At 46.4% G+C, this 20,416-nt stretch overlaps 1 protein-coding gene across 1 annotated transcript; it reads left to right on the forward strand.

The window, feature by feature from the left end:
* The first annotated feature begins 211 nt into the window (after positions 1-211).
* LOC138789218 (protein kinase C delta type-like) lies at positions 212-19,995 on the forward strand. The gene is made up of 3 exons (XM_069967827.1): positions 212-1,001; positions 18,658-19,376; positions 19,699-19,995. The coding sequence occupies exons 1-3, from the start codon at positions 368-370 to the stop codon at positions 19,993-19,995; spliced, it is 1,650 nt and encodes a 549-aa protein (XP_069823928.1). The 5' UTR covers positions 212-367.
* The last annotated feature ends 421 nt before the right edge of the window (positions 19,996-20,416 follow it).

A 20,416-nucleotide genomic window follows, 5' to 3' on the forward strand; every position in this document is an offset into this window, starting at 1 on the left:
CACTGGTATATTCTGCCATAGACAAACTGTAAGAGGGAATCAGCAATGTACAGTACACGGCTATACACAAAGTATTACAGCATACTGACCAATGCATAGTCCAGGCCTCTAAGGCCGTGTTCCCCAACTCCAGTCCCCAAGGACCAATAACAGGACAGCTTTTATTATATCAGAGCTCATCAGTATTTGTAAGCTGAGCTGTGATTGGTTACTATGGACAATAAGGAGAATCTTACTATAAGACGGCTGATAAATCTCCCCAATGGTTTTCTATCACCTATACATGTAGAGTCAGTCCTTGTGGGAACCAAAGTGAAGCCGCCATTATACTGCTTGTAATCCATATCCCTATAGCCCATAGAGGTGAATGGGATCACTCACTGATCACATGACCATTGCCATGCATGCGGCCAGGGCAGCTGAGATGTTATCAGTGACTGTTGCTAGGAGACAGAGAGAGTTGTTTACTGGACCAAGGCAGAGCGCCAACATGGAGGACCAGGAGGAGATTGTGAAGAGAAAGGCAGCGAGGAAGAGGAGAAGACTCATCTTGGACTCATCGGACAATGAGAAGACTTCAGTGACGAGCCAAGGGAGGAAGAGGAGACGGGAAACCTTGGGCTCTGAGAAGACACCAAGATGCACCGTGGACTCATCGGACGATGAGAAGACTTCATTGAAGAGCCAGCGGAGGAGGAAGAGGAGCTCTGAGAAGTCCAACCATGGAGAGAACAGACAGAAGAAGGAAGACATGGCGAGGAAGAGAAGACCCATCTTGGACTCATCGGACGATGAGAAGACTTCATTGAAGAGCCAGAGGAGGAGGAAGAGGAGCTCTGAGAAGTCCAACCATGGAGAGGCCAGACAGGAGAAGAAGGAAGACATGGCGGGGAAGAGACAGGCCAAGAAGAGGCACATCCTGGATTCTGCAGTGGAAGAGAAGAAGCCGCCAATGAAGATCCAGAAGAAAGAAGAAAAGCAGGAAGACCAGGCCGGCTCAGGTACACCCCTATATGTACACGTATATATGTATATGCCTGGGACATGTGGGGGTTATCATGTACTCAGCACATTATGGCTATGTTCCCAGTACAGCAGCATAGTGGGGACTGGCGGCTTTTTCGTAACAGTGATCATGATGTTACCAGACGGCCGCCATTCCTATCTATGGTCCTGTAGTTGGCACATGGCCTATATGATACAACTATAATATGGGGGGGTTACTATGCTGAATGTTTCTCAACTATTGCTCCAATTTCTCCAATACAGCGGCCACACTGCCACCAGATTACTTATGTATTTTACAAAAAGACGAGGCCTAAGGTAAAGAGGTGTGACCTAAGGTAAAGAGGTGTGGCCTATGGTAAAGAGGTGTGGCCTAAGATAGAGGTGTGTCCTAAGGTAAAGAGGTGTGGCCTAAAGTAAAGAGGTGTGGCCTGTAATGTACCATAGAGTCCCCACATTGTGACAGTAAGTTATTATGTGACGTATAGATGGTACACAGCGGTTCCTGCAGTATAACTTTTGTTATTTGTTGATATAAATCATTGGCTCAATAATTTTTTGCTTTTCTATATGTTACAATGTGTGACCCTGAAATGTCGTCCTTTCTGCTAGCAGCCCACTGGATGGCTAAACAGAGAAGGAGCAGGGATGTAGATGTTAATAAATTATAATAAATAAGTTATACTAAATCTTTTGAAACTATCTATCCTCCGGCTCCTTGTGCAAATTCAAAGTGTCACTCTGGTGAAATGCTTTTTCTTTTAGATCAACTGATATTAGAAAGTTTAAAAGATTTGTAATTTACTTCTATTTAAAAATCTCCAGTCTTCCAGTACTTATCAGCTGCTGTATGTCCCGCAGAAAGTGGTGTATTCTTTCCATTGTGACACAGTGCTCTCTGCTGCCACCTCTGTCCATGTCAGAAACTGTCCAGAGCAGGAGCAAATCCCACATACAAATCCTTTCCTGCTCTGGACAGTTCCTGACATGGACAGAGGTGGCAGTAGAGAGCACTGTGTCAGACTGGAAAGAATTCACCACTTCCTGCAGGACATACAGCAGCTGATAAGTACTGGAAGACTGAAGATTTTTAAATAGAAGTAAATTACAAATCTGTAGAACTTTCTGACATCAGTTGATTTGAAAACGTTTTTTTTTTAGCCAGAGTTCCCCTTTAATGTTACAGGTTCCCATCAAAACAGAAGAGGGCAGGGGAGCATCAGGATAATAGGGGCAAAGCCTAGCGGCTGACACCGCACTACTGATACCGGGCAGATGTAACACATAAGATAGGAGGTTACTGATGGATAGATGAGACGCTCCGCTCCTGCTGCTCCCCCTCATGACTGTCAGAATCCTACAGCGGCTGCTGTGTGACCAGGAATCCCCTTCTCTATGCATCTCACTGAGACTCCCATCCAGTATCTCATAGAGAAGCCATGGAGAAGGAGACCTGGGATCACACAGCCGTCACTCCGGGAATCACACAGACACAACAAGGCTTAAAAGTTGCATCAAAATTGGGAAAATGGCAAAAATGTCAATTTCTTTATTGTAGATTTTAAATCTTTGTCTTCAGTAAATCTTGTTGGCGCCTCCCGCTCCCATGTGTTACGTCTGTTTTACCCCTCAGTGACAGAACAAATTGTAGCTTTGAAAAAGGATAAAAAAATGTTTCCATCATTCAGTAGTTTTTTCACTTTTCTTAACCCCATTGACACTGCAATGAAAGTAATATAGTATGTTATATTGCTCTGGTTGTTCGAATTGTGGGAATAACAAATACTGGTTGTGGGGCGATTTAAAAATCTCCAGTCTTCCAGTACTTATCAGCTGCTGTATGTCCTGCAGTGGTGTATTCTTTACAATCTGACACAGTGCTCTCTGCTGCCACCTCTGTCCATGTCAGGAACTGTCTAGAGTAGCAGCAAATCCCCATAGAAAACCTCTCCTGCTCTGGACAGTTCCTGACATGGTCAGGGGTGGCAGCATAGAGCACTGTGTCAGACTGGAAAGAAAACACCACTTCCTGTAGGACATACAGCAGCTGATAAGTACTGTAAGTCTATCTTTTTAAAAAAAATATATTTTTAATCATTTTTAACATATTTATGATACAAACACGATGGACGGGAAATCCCACCGTAATGGTAAGTTGACAGTATATGCCAACCGGCCCAACGTAGGCCGGAAGCGACACAATAATTAATGAAAATAAAAACATGTTACATCAAGGAGACCCAAAAATGTCTGGACAGGGGTCATGTGACTAGACCATGTACCAGGTCCGTGCATCTGGCATTACAGTTAGGGCAGGCCTCAATGCGCTCCGGGTTCGCTGGAGTCCTGGGGAGGGTAAACCCATAGGTTGTGTGATGCATGATTTTATACTGAGATTCCCTCCAGGTCTCATTTATCACTGCCTTACGCACTGCCAGCCAGCCATCTATTATGGGTTTAGTGAGGTCCTCTTTATCAAAGTAGGACTCCCAGTATTTAAAAACATGCCATGTCTCAAGCTTGGTGACTTGCTGTCTAAGGGCCCAATAAAGGTAAGATAGAGAGTGTATAGGCACTTCCACTCTAATAGCATCTTCTATAAAGTTCGACTTGAAGAAGGAATTTAAATCCCTACATCGTGCCCGTAGAAAGGATGTCACCTGGTTGTATAACAAAAAATGGCCCGAGCCAAGAGAATATGTTGCCTGTAATTCAGCAAACCCAAGATATCTATGTTCATGGTCGTGGAGGATGTGGGAGACTTTAGTGATGCCCTTTTGCGTCCATTCCTGGGAAAACCTATTACTCGCCTCTTTCCGCAGTTCAGGGTGGGACCAAATTGGCATACCTCTGCCGATTGCATATGGCAATTCCATATCCCCTAGGCATGTCTTCCATGCAATAATAGTGTCCGCAACAGGGTACATCTCTTAATGTGGGGGGGGGGGGGGGGGGGGTTAGCCGGCAGTTTAGTATATAATAAAGCCGGAAGCGGCCAGGGGGTTGCCATCGCCTCCTCCAACTTCACATTAGTGAAAGCTCCTCCACCCCTCATCCAGTCTATCCCATGCCTGAGCAGACATGCCAGGTTATAGCGCCGGATGTCCGGGAAGTTCAATCCCCCCCCCCCCCCATCCCGAAACAAGACCAATTTTTTAAGGGCTACGCGTGGGCATCCCCCCCCCCATATAAATTTTGTAAATGCCGAATTAATTTGTTTTATGACCCGATGCTTAAAGGGGTATTCCGGGAAAAATCAATAAATTAGCTATGGAAAGGGTTAACCAAGGTTAACCCTTTCCTAATATACTTACCTTTCCTTTTTTGGCCCCCCAAGGAGATCTCCGGTCTGGTCACGTGAGCTGCGACTCGCGGATCCTCTTCTTCCGGTTCGGTGACGTCACCATACCCGGCCGGCGTCTGGCTTTCCTCCTTCTTAGCAGCAGAGCACTGAACCCTGACTGGCTGGCTAGCGCGTAGCCAATCAGGGTTTAGTGCTCTGCGACCCACCACGCTCCAGGTCCCCTGAGCCTGCTGTACCAGGGGTTGTGGGGGCTCAGTGCCGGTCACCAGTGACATGGGCTGGGCCGGCGTCAGCACTGGTTGATGGGTCCCTGCATCCAACATCCCCTCCCCCGGCCCCCCCTCCCTGTGTGATCTCAAAGATCTCTCACCCCCACCCCCCGGAGTGTGCTGCCACGAATCCACGGTGGGGGGAGATGAAATAAGTAAAATCAGACCCCAGATCAGCCCCCCTAGTGCCCCAGTCACTAACCCCCCTCCCCGCGGCGGCCATCAGATCCAAGATAGCCGCCACCATCACTGTGAACAGACTAATGTCTGTTCACAGTGATCAAAAAAGAAAAATGAATGAAAGCCCCATGCTCTCCGCCACCCCCCTGTGGGATCCCGGTACAAGCGATCAGCAGTATATACTATATACCGCTGATCGCTTGTGCCATGTGCCGCCGGCACTTTTTATCCCCTGTCAGCATAAATGATTGGTGACAGGGGATAAAAAGTGATACCCGCCGCAGATTATCTATAAGGACTTTAGTTTATCCGTAACCACCCCAGATTGTCCGTAACCACCCCAGATTGTCTGTAACCACCCCAGATTGTCTGTAACCACCCCAGATTGTCTGTAACCACCCCAGATTGTCTGTAACCACCCCAGATTGTCCGTAACCACTCCAGGTTGCCTGTAACTAACCCAAGTTTCTTGTAACCACCCCAGATTGTCCGTAACCACCCCAGATTGTCTGTAACCACCCCAGATTGTCTCTAACCACCCCAGATTGTCCGTAACCACCACAGGTTGCCTGTAACTAACCCAAGTTTCTTGTAACCACCTCAGGTTGCCTCTAACCACCCCAGGTTGCCTCTAACCACCCCAGGTTGCCGTAACCACCCCAGATTGTTCGTAACCACCCCAAGTTGCCGTAACCACCCCACGTTGCCCATAACCACCCCATGTTTCCCGTAACCACAGCAGGTTGCCTGTAACCACCCTAGATTGTCTGTAACCACAGCAGGTTGTCCGTATCCACCCCACGTTGCCCGTAACCAACCCAGGTTGCCTCTAACCACCCCAGGTTGCCTCTAACCACCCCAGGTTGCCTGTAACTACCCCAGGTTGCCTGTAACTACCCCAGGTTGCCCGTCACCACACCATGTTGACCGTAACCACCTCCAGATTTACCGGAACCACCCCAGACTGTCCGTAACCACCTCCAGATTACCCGTAACCACCCCACATTACCTGTAATCTAATTTTTTTTATTGTATTTTAGTAACTGTGCTATTATAATAACTATTACTAGCTGCGGTTTTGCTCCAGCAAATTGGCACTCCTTCCCTTCTGAGCCCCGCTGTGTGCCCATACAGTGGTTTATACCCACATATGGGGTACCGTTGTACTCAGGAGAACTTGCGTTACAGATTTTGGGGTACATTTTTTCTCCTGTTCCTTGTGAAATTTTGAAACTTCAAACTAAACCAACATATTATTGGAAAAAATCGAGTTTTTCATTATTACTGGCCAATTTTGAATACTTTCCTCTAATACCTGTGGGGTCAAAATGCTCATCCTACGACAAGATGAATTCTTTGAGGGGTATACTTTCCAAAATGGGGTGACTTTTTTGGGGGGGTTGTATTCTGTAGACATTACAGGGGCACTGCAAAACGCACCCGGTGCTCAGAAACTTCTTCAGAAAAATCTGCACGGAAAATGCTAATTAGCGCTCCTTCCTTTCTGAGCCCGGCTGTGTGCCCATACAGTGGTTTATGCCCACATCTGGGGTACCGTTCTACTCAGGAGAACCTGCTTTACATATATTGGGGTAAGTTTTCTCCCCTGTTCCTCGTGAAATTGATAAATTTCAAACTAAAGGAACATATTATTGGAAAAATTTGAGTTTTTCATTTTTACTGTCTACATTTGAATACTTTCCTCTAATACCTGTGGCTTCAAAATGCTCACCACACCCCAAAATGAATTCTTTGAGGGGTGCACTTTCCAAAATGGGGTGACTTATGGCAAGATTTTACTCCACTGGCACTACAGGGGCTCTGCAAACACCTGGCGCTCAGAAACTACTTCAGAAAAATCTGCACGGAAAATGCTAATTGGCACTCCTTCCCTTCTGAGCCCCGCTGTGTGCCCACTGTGTGCCCACAGAATAAAGAGGACATATCGGTAATGTGACTTAGTAACTAATTTATGTCATAAGACTCTTTTTTTAGAAGCAGAGAATTTCAAAGTTCATAAAATGCTAATTTTTTTTTAATTTTTCATGATATTTTGATGTTTTTCACAAAAAACACAAAGTAGTGACCAAATTTTGCCACTTAATTAAAGTTCCATATGTAACGAAAAAAATAATCTCAGAATCGCTAACATATGTTAAAGCATCACTGAGCTATAAGCGCATAAAGTGAGACAGATCAGATTTTGAAAAATGAGCCTAGTCATTAAGACCCAAATAGGCTTGGTCTTGAAGGGGTTAACAAGGCCTTAAAATTCTCGTCTCTAGTGAGACCTACTGGAAATTTCCACAGGAAATCCGAGCCCTACAGGATGGATATCATGTAGTGTGAGGGCTAATGGGGCATGATCAGATATAACAAGATCTAAGATCTCAATTCGGTCCACCCTGGACAAGAAAGTTGGCGAGAGAAAGAGGTAATCTAGCCTTGACCATGAGTCATGTGGGTGGGAGTAATGCGTAAATGCACGGGCATTTGGATTAGACCATCTCCACACATCCTCCATTCCCACTGAAGATGACCAGGGGGATAAGATGGCGTCTCTCTGTCGGGGAGGAGCCAACTTGGTGTGATTCAATTTCCGATCTTCCGCATAGTTCATCACTGCATTGAAGTCCCCCCCAACAATTTTATGGGGAACCCGGTGCTGAAGAACTAGGGTGGACAGAGAGGAAAAGAAGGCAGAGTTAGTATCATTGGGGCCATAAACATTTACTGCAAGAAATTCTTCCCCTGGTGTTTTGACATGAAGTGTACATATCCTCCCTTCGTCATCCGACCACTCATCCAATATCTCACAACTAAAAGCCTTGTTTACTAGGACCAGTACCCCGGCCTTTCTACCCACCGCTGCCGAGCCAAAGACCTGACCCACCCAATGTTTGCGCATTCTGAAAAAGTCTGAAGAATTTAAATGTGTTTCTTGTAAAAAGACAAGGTCCGGTGAAAACTTTTTCAGATGGCGCAATACCATGTGTCTCTTATGAGGGGACCGGAGCCCTTTTATATTCCATGAAATAATACAGACCATAAAAAGGAATAGAATTGCATTTCCTCTGCACCCCTCCCCCAAACTTGTGAGACAGACCGTGAGCATCCCTCCCCCCACCCCCCTTCCCAACATCCCAAAACTATAACAAATAACACAGTTAACATAACCATTTTACCCCACTCAGGGTGATATGTTGCCTCAGACCCTGAAAGTACGGGGTTAGGGACTTCGCTTTTTTCCAAGCTGTAGGGAACTGTACCCCAGCCGATTGACTACTGTCCAAACCACCCTCCGCCCCGGGCCCCTATATAAGGGCTTGGCAATATGCCAGAGGAGTATGAAATCGCTAATTACCACGATATTCACTACTGTAGGAGAGGGAGAAGATACTAAACAGAATATCCGAGAGGAAGGAGAAGGGAGAGAAGAGAAAAAGAGAACAGGGAGGGGAAGGGCTAGACAGGAAAGCAGGGGGGGGGGATGAAGGGAGGGTAGGAGGAGGAAGGGTATGGGGGGAAAGAAGGGTGGAAGGGGGGAAAAGGAAGGGAAGGGGAAAGACAAGGAATGGGAAATAGATGAGTTAAGCTAGGAAGGTGCATTAGGATATGGGGGGACATTGGGAGGAACAGGGAACATGGGAGGGAAACGGGGATAGGAGACAGGAAAAATGGTGGAGAGAGGCAAGTGGACCATATAGAAATAAAAGGTAACCCCAGACAGCCAGCAGCAGATGGTAACAACTAGAATAGGAACAAAACATCTGGGAGAAATGTTCTCGTCAGGGAGGATGTAAACCAAACAAGCCGGCAGCTCAATTATCTCCAGTCCATGTCCCTGAGGAATGCCAGACTGCCTGGCTGTCAACCTGGGTCCTTTTAACGGGTAAACGGTAGTGGAACGTAGTGTCATAGGAAGGATACCCGGAGCACTGTCTTCAGACTGGTGCCTCTACGGCCTCTTTGGTTCTTTGCTCCTTGGGAGGAAGATGCCATGGATCAGGTATAGAAGCATTCGAATCCCGGCAATCCCCAATCATCGGGGGCAAGTGCGGGGCCGGTGAATGAGGGGGGGCTCTCTCGCCGAGGGGAGCCATTATGAGATCTGGGCGTCCCTGGGCGCAGGTAGTCTTTGAGGGCCTCCTTGGCCTCATCCACATTTGTGAAGGTGGAATAGGATCCGTCTGCGTGGAATACCCTCAGTGATGCTGGGTACAGAAGAGCAAATCGCGTCTGCTGACGAAAGAGGGCTGTGCACAATGGGGAAAATAACTTCCGTCTCCTGGAGACTTCCACTGAAAAATCACCAAATATAAGTAGCCTCCGACCCTCGAACAAAAGCCATCTCTCCTATTGCGGAAGGCCCGCTGAATGAGGACTTTGTCAGTAAAATCAAGCTACTTGACTATAAGATGACGTGGTCTTTCTTTCTGGGTCAGTCCTGGCGGCACTCCTTTGTCTGGGCCCTGTCGAAGATCTGGCCCCAACCTGTGAGCTCTTTCAACCTTACATGGGTGAGTGATCCCCAACAGACCAGCAGTTTTTTTTTCGGAGTTCCCCTATAACTATAGAATGTCACATACTGGGGGGGGGGGGTATAAACCATTTGTGGCCTCAAAGCTGCTTTATCTTGTACGTCAGGAGCTGATAAAGTGATAATGTGAACACAGCCTCATAGTGATAGCAGTGCTGTATAATCTAGTACAGCGCCCCCAGAGATTGTCCCATCCCATATGTATAGTGTAACAGTATGCCATGGCCTCTGCCCCCTCACACACAGTAACATATAGCCAGACACTTATAGCAATAGATCTCTGTGCTTTGTGCGTCTGATAACTATGTCCCCATTCTGGATGGGACTACAACCCCCAGTATCTTCTATTATATTTCTCATTGGAAAAAGAAATTATACGTCAAGGGGGTAATTCTTCTTCTTCTTCTTTTTTATTCATACAATTCTATAATTTTATTAAAGAAAATGTAATTTTTACAGGTTTTTTTTTACATATTTCTAGTGACTGGCAGCAGTAAGGGGGAAACATGGCCTCTCTGCTGCCCCCAGTGGTTGTGTTGGGAACTACAGCGTTTCAGAAGCCCTGGCCCCTGCAGTTAGATATCTGAGCTTTCCTTATTGTCTATTTTCCTGCATATTAGTATCAGAATAAACCTTCCATCTGGGGAAGTCAGTAGCCGCAGCCGCAGGACAGAGAAGCAGAGGGACCAGTGATTGACAGCTCTCCCCGCTCGCTCTGCGTCACTGTGTGGTGGCTGCAGCTCCTGACAGGCAGCTTCCTCAGATGTAATGTCTATTCTAATACTAAAATACAATAGAATAGACAATAAGGGGAGGATCAGTATATCTAATGCTGCACATAGCAGCGTCTGCAATATCTCACTGTGCCAGGACCAGAGCTTCTGAAGCATTTAGACCATTAATGCTGATAAATGAATCAGGAAGTGTTGAAGTGGTAGCATCTCTTCATAGGGCGGGACTGAAACAGGTAGGCGATATTAGGTTCGGTAGTGGTATTAAAAGTTGGGATGTAGTCCGAAAGAAGTTTAAGATTGAGGAGCAGTATTGGTTTGAATTTAAAAGGTCTTAAATAAAGGTCTTAAGAATATTAATAATATCATATATAAGCCGCCTCTATTGATTAAAAAATTACAAGAAGGAACAATTAGGAAAAAAGAACAGGGTATTGGGGAGACTAGTAGGCAAAAATGGGAAAGTGAGGTAGGGGGACTTGAAGACTCTCAATGGGAGGGAATTGTAAGAAATATCAAGATGGTATCCAAGGCGGACTGTAATAGAATGGTTCAGTTTAATATAAATTATATCATTTATACTATACCCCCAAGTTTCTATATAAAATTAAGAAATGGAACGACAGCAGGTGCCCGAGATGTGGGGAGGAGGTTGAGGTTGAACACCTATTGCCCTACCAGTGTCAAGGGAACCCGTCCTAGTGGGTGACACAAGCCCCAGACCTTGTTACCTGCAATGAGAGAAATGCTGAGCGTTCCCTGCTTACACCTGCGCTGCGACATAGAGTTCATAGGCTTCTAGCAACTTTGCTCTATCAGTTCCTTTACTTTATATGGATATTGTCATGCACTGTGACTTTCCTTGTCCACAGAGTGGGTTGAGATGATCTCTGACTTGCTAGTTAAGGGTTTAACACTGCATAGTGTTGAGTGGAGTTAATTGAGAAGAAACTGTAGGTTGCTTTTAACTGCACACTGAGACTGGGGACCTGGCAGAGGGCCAGGGCCCAACTGAACTGCTGTAGAGAGCGTTCTGGCTTGTGTCCTTCCTCTACAGAGTCTAGTGACAAAAGACACTACACTTTCTCTACCTATGTGACTTCCTATCTACAGCCCCTGTAAGGTGTGCTGTGAATGGGTGAAGAGTAAGAAGTAAAGAGAGAAATGATAAGATAGAAGAAGAAAGTACTTTCGTTGGTCTATAGATCCATGTGACATATAAACAAACAATAACCCCTTCAGTACTACAGCTGTGCAATAACTGAATACACATACTTACAATAGTGACATCTTGTGGCAAAACTTTAACACTACTACATCACCACTTCCACACAAAAAGTACAGGCTTTTACGAAGGTTGTAACTAGGGATGTAACTCTCGGCAATGATTAACGCTGTCTGGCCACTCCATGGAGAGGGTGGATACAGCGGGAGGACCGCCTGGAAAACTGAGATACAGCCCTAGTCATAGGCTGTATCCGTTTTCCAGGCGGTCCTCCCGCTGTATCCACCTGCTGCACGGAGCGGGCAGACAGCGGGAATCTGATGCCTAGAGTTCAGGTTCATACAAACCCGAACCTCGGCAGGTTCGGACCATCCCTAGTTGTAACCAATAGCAACACCAGTGGTGGGATACCACACATGGATACAACCACGCCAGGTCCGTACTGTGTAGAAGCCCTATTGGATCAGAATGGGGGATGCATGCAGTATCGCCCCTGCATGGTCGTATCCATGGATACCTGAAATTCTTGCAGCAGAGTGGATGTTACGCTGATGGGCTGAGTGTACTCCATGACAGGTACACTATAGAGGTGGAAGCAGCCTGCAGGTAATGTGTATAATGGAAGATACAGGAGATTGCTACTCTAGTGCCCGAGCAAGTTATACCAAGAGATAACTCCCATTAGGGCTGGGCGATTAATCGAATTAATTCGATTAATTCGCCCAGAATTTGAGAATCGATTTGACTTTTTTGGAAAATCGAAAATCGATTTTCCAAAAAAATCATTGGATTTGGGCGCGCGGGCGGGCTGCTCGCATCCTCCATCTACTAAAACAGCATGAGGAGCGAGAGCGCTCAGCAGCGTCCTATGTCCCCGCCTCTGACCCGCCCCCATAGCCGGACGTGTACGCGCGCTTCTTCCCGGCCGCACATGGAGGTCCCCGGAGGAGGCTGCAGATACTGAAGCATCGGGTGATCGCTGCAGGTGCTGGAGCTGTACAGCAGCGACACTATCACCCGATGCTTCAGTATCTGCAGCCTCCTCCGGGGACCTCCATGTACGGCCGGGAGGAAGCGCGCGTATATGTCTGGCTATGGGGGCGGGTCCGCTGCGGGGAGTAGTGCGGGCGGGAGGAGAGTGCAAGTGGCGGTGGTGTGCGCCCGCGCAGAGCGGGTACACCAGGTATGTTCCCTCCTGCCCCGGTCTGCTCCATGCCCCTGCCGATCTGCCCTATTCTCCCCCCGATCTGCCCCATGCTCCCCCCAGTGTGCCCCATGCATGTCCCCCAGAGTACCCCATGCCTTTCCCCCCTAGTCTGCCCCTTGCTCCCCCCAGTGTGCCCCATACTTGCCCCCCCCCCAGTGTACCCCATGCTCTCCAACCCAGTGTACCCCATGCCCTTCCCCCCCAGTCTGCCCCATGCTCTTAGCTATGTCCCTGACCCTCATCTTTACCTGTACTACTACTACACCCCTCATCTTTACCTGTACTACAACTACACCCCTCATCTATACCTGTACTACTACTACTACTACACCCCCCATCTATACCTGTACTACTACTCCTCCTCCTCTCATCTATACCTGTACTACTACTACACCAGGCTCATCTATACCTGTACTACTATTACACCCCTCATCTTTACCTGTACTACTACTACACTCCTCATCTATACCTGTACTACTACTATTACACCCCTTATCTTTACCTGTACTACTACTACACTCCTCATCTATACCTGTACTACTACTACACCCCTCATCTATACCTGTACTACTACTACACCCCTCATCTGTACCTGTACTACTTCTACTACTACATCCCTCATCTATACCTGTACTACTACTACACCCCTCATCTGTACCTGTACTACTACTACTACTACACCCCTCATCTTTACCTGTACTACTACTACACCCCTCATCTGTACCTGTACTACTACTACTACTACACCCCTCATCTGTACCTGTACTACTACTACTACTACACCCCTCATCTTTACCTGTACTACTAGTACTACTACTACACCCCTCATCTTTACCTGTACTACTACTACTACACCCCTCATCTTTACCTGTACTACTACTACACTCCTCATCTGTACCTGTACTACTACTACACCCCTCATCTTTACCAGTACTACTACTACACCCCTCATCTATACCTGTACTACTACTACTACACCCCTCATCTGTACCTGTACTACTACTACACCCCTCATCTATACCTGTACTACTACACTCCTCATCTGTACCTGTACTACTACTACACTCCTCATCTGTACCTGTACTACTACTACACCAGGCTCATCTATACCTGTACTACTACTACTACTACACTCCTCATCTATACCTGTACTACTACTACACCCCTCATCTGTACCTGTACTACTACTACACCCCTCATCTGTACCTGTACTACTACTACACTCCTCATCTGTACCTGTACTACTACTACACTCCTCATCTGTACCTGTACTACTACTACACTCCTCATCTGTACCTGTACTACTACTACTACACCAGGCTCATCTATACCTGTACTACTACTACTACTACTACTACACTCCTCATCTATACCTGTACTACTACTACACCCCTGATCTGTACCTGTACTACTACTACACCCCTCATCTGTACCTGTACTACTACTACTACACCCCTCATCTATACCTGTACTACTACTACACCCCTCATCTGTACCTGTACTACTACTATTACACCCCTCATCTTTACCTGTACTACTACTACACTCCTCATCTATACCTGTACTACTTCTACTACTACATCCCTCATCTATACCTGTACTACTACTACTACACCCCTCATCTGTACCTGTACTACTACTACTACACCCCTCATCTTTACCTGTACTACTACTACTACTACACCCCTCATCTTTACCTGTACTACTACTACTACACCCCCCATCTTTACCTGTACTACTACTACACCCCTCATCTTTACCTGTACTACTAATACACTCCTCATCTGTACCTGTACTACTACTACACCCCTCATCTTTACCTGTACTACTACTACTACACCCCTCATCTTTACCTGTACTACTACTACTACACCCCTCATCTTTACCTGTACTACTACTACACCCCTCATCTATACCTGTACTACTACTACACCCCTCATCTGTACCTGTACTACTACTACACCCCTCATCTATACCTGTACTACTACTACTACACCCCTCATCTGTACCTGTACTTCTACTACACTCCTCATCTGTACCTGTACTACTACTACACCCCTCATCTGTACCTGTACTACTACTACTACTACACCCCTCATCTTTACCTGTACTACTACTACTACACCCCTCATCTTTACCTGTACTACTACTACACCCCTCATCTTTACCTGTACTACTACTACTACACCCCTCATCTATACCTGTACTACTACTACACCCCTCATCTGTACCTGTACTACTACTACACCCCTCATCTGTACCTGTACTACTACTACACTCCTCATCTGTACCTGTACTACTACTACACTCCTCATCTATACCTGTACTACTACTACATTCCTCATCTGTACCTGTACTACTACTACACCAGGCTCATCTATACCTGTACTACTACTACTACTACTACTACACTCCTCATCTATACCTGTACTACTACTACACCCCTCATCTGTACCTGTACTACTACTACACCCCTCATCTGTACCTGTACTACTACTACTACACCCCTCATCTATACCTGTACTACTACTACACCCCTCATCTGTACCTGTACTACTACTACTACACCCCTCATCTTTACCTGTACTACTACACTCCTCATCTGTACCTGTACTACTTCTACTACACCCCTCATCTTTACCTGTACTACTACTACACCCCTCATCTGTACCTGTACTACTACTACACCCCTCATCTTTACCTGTACTACTACACTCCTCATCTATACCTGTACTACTACTACACTCCTCATCTGTACCTGTACTACTACTACACCAGGCTCATCTATACCTGTACTACTACTACTACTACACTCCTCATCTATACCTGTACTACTACTACACCCCTCATCTGTACCTGTACTACTACTACACCCCTCATCTGTACCTGTACTACTACTACACTCCTCATCTGTACCTGTACTACTACTACACTCCTCATCTGTACCTGTACTACTACTACACCAGGCTCATCTATACCTGTACTACTACTACTACTACTACTACACTCCTCATCTATACCTGTACTACTAATACACCCCTCATCTGTACCTGTACTACTACTACACCCCTCATCTGTACCTGTACTACTACTACTACACCCCTCATCTATACCTGTACTACTACTACACCCCTCATCTGTACCTGTACTACTACTATTACACCCCTCATCTTTACCTGTACTACTACTACACTCCTCATCTATACCTGTACTACTTCTACTACTACATCCCTCATCTATACCTGTACTACTACTACTACACCCCTCATCTGTACCTGTACTACTACTACTACACCCCTCATCTTTACCTGTACTACTACTACTACTACACCCCTCATCTTTACCTGTACTACTACTACTACACCCCTCATCTTTACCTGTACTACTAATACACTCCTCATCTGTACCTGTACTACTACTACACCCCTCATCTTTACCTGTACTACTACTACTACACCCCTCATCTTTACCTGTACTACTACTACTACACCCCTCATCTGTACCTGTACTACTACTACACCCCTCATCTATACCTGTACTACTACTACACCCCTCATCTGTACCTGTACTACTACTACACCCCTCATCTATACCTGTACTACTACTACTACACCCCTCATCTGTACCTGTACTTCTACTACACTCCTCATCTGTACCTGTACTACTACTACACCCCTCATCTGTACCTGTACTACTACTACTACTACTACACCCCTCATCTTTACCTGTACTACTACTACTACACCCCTCATCTTTACCTGTACTACTACTACACCCCTCATCTTTACCTGTACTACTACTACACCCCTCATCTATACCTGTACTACTACTACACCCCTCATCTGTACCTGTACTACTACTACACCCCTCATCTGTACCTGTACTACTACTACACTCCTCATCTGTACCTGTACTACTACTACACTCCTCATCTGTACCTGTACTACTACTACATTCCTCATCTGTACCTGTACTACTACTACACCCCTCATCTGTACCTGTACTACTACTACACCCCTCATCTGTACCTGTACTACTACTACACCCCTCATCTTTACCTGTACTACTACACTCCTCATCTGTACCTGTACTACTACTACTACACCCCTCATCTTTACCTGTACTACTACTACACTCCTCATCTGTACCTGTACTACTACTACACCCCTCATCTTTACCTGTACTACTACTACTACACCCCTCATCTTTACCTGTACTACTACTACTACACCCCTCATCTTTACCTGTACTACTACTACACCCCTCATCTATACCTGTACTACTACTACACCCCTCATCTGTACCTGTACTACTACTACACCCCTCATCTATACCTGTACTACTACTACTACACCCCTCATCTGTACCTGTACTTCTACTACACTCCTCATCTGTACCTGTACTACTACTACGCCCCTCATCTGTACCTGTACTACTACTACTACTACACCCCTCATCTTTACCTGTACTACTACTACTACACCCCTCATCTTTACCTGTACTACTACTACACCCCTCATCTTTACCTGTACTACTACTACACCCCTCATCTATACCTGTACTACTACTACACCCCTCATCTGTACCTGTACTACTACTACACCCCTCATCTGTACCTGTACTACTACTACACTCCTCATCTGTACCTGTACTACTACTACACTCCTCATCTGTACCTGTACTACTACTACACTCCTCATCTGTACCTGTACTACTTCTACTACACCCCTCATCTGTACCTGTACTACTACTACACTCCTCATCTGTACCTGTACTACTACTACACCAGGCTCATCTATACCTGTACTACTACTACTACTACTACACTCCTCATCTATACCTGTACTACTACTACACCCCTCATCTGTACCTGTACTACTACTACACCCCTCATCTGTACCTGTACTACTACTACTACACCCCTCATCTATACCTGTACTACTACTACACCCCTCATCTGTACCTGTACTACTACTACTACACCCCTCATCTTTACCTGTACTACTACACTCCTCATCTGTACCTGTACTACTACTACTGCACCCCTCATCTGTTCCTGTACTACTACTACTACACCCCTCATCTGTACCACTACTACACCCCTCATCTTTACCTGTACTGCTAATCCCCTCATCTGTACTACTACTAATACACTAGTACATAGGGCACATATTTGGGAAAACTACTTATATGGGGCACACAATGGGCTTGTCTACTACATAGGGGCACGGGAGGAGCACTGTTACACTGGAAGCAATATGGTTGTTGTCTCAAACGTCTATAAAATAGTTTCTGATGCTGCAGGGAGAAAAATGTCCTGTTTGTTTAGCAAAAAGAGAAAAAATCGAGATTTAAATCGAGAATCGTCCAAAATTAAAAAAAAAATCGAGATTTTATTTTTTGGCCATATCGCCCAGCCCTAACTCCCATCATGGTATTAGAGAGCTGTGGATGATGGAAGTTGTTTGGGCAAAACCTGTAGCACCCTCCAGGTTACTCCTTCCTGTCTGATCTGGAGTCCAGTCTGATCTCTAGTCCAATAAATAGGAAACCGGCGAGCTTTAGGAGATGATGTGTATAGTGTGTGAGCTGCTGGGGGGCTAAGGAAAAAATTGCTAAGAAACTCAGTGGAATTTTTTTCCTTCAAATCAACTGGTATCAGAAAATTATATACATTTGTAATTTACTTCCATTTAAAAATCTCAAGTCTTCCAGTACTTATCAGCAGCTGTATGTCCTACAGGAAGTGATGTATTCTTTCCAGTCTGACATAGTGCTCACTGCTGCCACCTCTGTCCATGTCAGGAACTGTCGAGATCAGAAGAGGTTTTTTATATGGGGATTTGCTACTGATCTGGACAGTTCCTGACATGGACAGAGGTGGCAGCAGAGAGCACTGTGTCAGATGGACTGGGATCCAGTCTGGGGTCTGATAATCTGGGGGGCTGGCTACCATGATGCCATGCAGCTTAGGGCTGGCTCTGTGGGGTTGGTGCTTTATCTCTCGGTGCACTGATCCTCCTGCCAGAAACTCAAGAGCTGTAAAGTACAGTCCCCAATGCACCAAACACTCTCATAAGTATATCCAGAAAAGAATAAGATTTTGCTCTTAGTTTCTCTTTACAAATTGGTGTCATAGAGAATAATGTATATTACAAGTGTGAGAATCTCTCCCAATTATTTTTCCCTCTTTTAGGAGGTCCCAGCGGTGTCCGACCATCCGGCAGCCAGAGCACCATCTCTAGCACCATCCGGCAGAGACTACAGTTCCACCATGTGCTCGGCGAAGGGAATTACGGGAAGGTCGTGTTGGCAGAAGACATCGTCACCAGCCAACGATTCGCGGTGAAGGTCATCATGAAGCGACTCCTGCTAGAAGACATCGAGGAGGCGGATGTGATGGTGGAGAACCGAGTGCTACAGCTGGCATCTGGGAGCCCCTTCCTGGTCCACGCAGACTTTGCATTCCAGACCAAGATGCTTGTTCTACTTGGGCTGGAATACGTGAGCTGCGGGGACTTCGACCAATTCCTGAAGACGAACGGGCGACTGAACATCCCCAGCGCAAGATTCTACGCCGCTGAGCTCGTGTGCGGCATCCAGTATCTCCACGCAAGAGGCGTCATCCACCGAGACCTCAAGCCCGAGAACATCCTGGTGGCGGAAACAGGGCATGTGAAGATCACGGATTTCGGCCTCGCCCTTGAGAACATCTTCGGAGACCGAAAAGCCACCGAATGCGCTGGGACCAAAGGCTACATGGCTCCTGAGATGCTGGCGGAGGAGGGATATGGCGCCGGAGCAGACTGGTTTTCCTTTGGTGTCATCATGAACAAAATGGTCACCGGACGACGCGAATACCACCCAGCGCTCTTCGATGACACCAGCTCCGGCGCCGAAGACTTCATCATACAGGTCAGTGTCTTACTATTATAGGTTACGTGTATCGTACATGTTACGGCTATGTTCCCACAATGTCTTTTTGGGCAGAATAACTGCTGTTATTGTATAGTGATGGCGGCATATAATGTTCATGAACATTACATGCGGTCGTTATTATCAGAAATCGGCAATTATTATACAAAAAAAAGACCTGGTGCCAACATAGCTTTCCCAGGACCCTGAAAGGTGAATGGGTCTAACTAGGTGGATGTAGAATTGAGCAGTTTTAGTATAACATGGTAGATTTGTCACTTACAGCTTCCCAGAGATTCACACCCAGCTTTTCTCCTTCCAGCTCCTCCAGAGAGATCCTGCTCAGCGCTTGGGAGTCGCCCAGAACATCAGAGAACATCCGTTTTTCCAGTGCATCGATTGGGTCTCAGTGGAAGCCCTCAGGATGACCCCACCACACAACCCTGAGGTAAGTAAACCATCTAAGAAGCCTCAGCGCAAGACCAAGAAGGCCAAGAAGAGGGAGAAGTTCCGTCTTTCCACCATGGAGGCAGACGAGGTCAAGAAGAAGCGCTTGTCACCCAAGGACCAGGCCGAATTCCGAGGATTTTCCTTCGTCACCTCGAAGATCTTTGGCTGAACACCAACTCCAACGTCATCGGAGCGAGCAGATCCCGTGAGCACCTGGCAGAAGAGGATCCAAAGAACAAAGACCACGAAGAGCGGACCCCCAAGCACCATCAGATCTTCAGTCTTCAGCATCACCAAGGACACCAGCACCTGCAGGAAGGAAGAGGACAGGAAGAACAACATGGACGGACCCCTGCACAACAAGCCAGTAGGCTGGCACCACCACAGGTAGGTGGAGGCGCTATAAGATCTGCGCTGTATGAGGCATGTAGGAGATTTGTTACACCGGTGACCAGATTTCCTCCCATCCATGACCGCACCAGCTCCTAGTGCTGTGCTGGATGAGAGAGAAATAAACTGATTTAGTGTTTTTTATTCCATGCCTCTAATAATTCCATCCTTCTGGTACTATATACAGATTTATACTCTGT

The sequence above is a fragment of the Dendropsophus ebraccatus genome, chromosome 4 (genome assembly GCF_027789765.1).
Source record: "Dendropsophus ebraccatus isolate aDenEbr1 chromosome 4, aDenEbr1.pat, whole genome shotgun sequence".
NCBI lineage: Eukaryota > Metazoa > Chordata > Amphibia > Anura > Hylidae > Dendropsophus > Dendropsophus ebraccatus.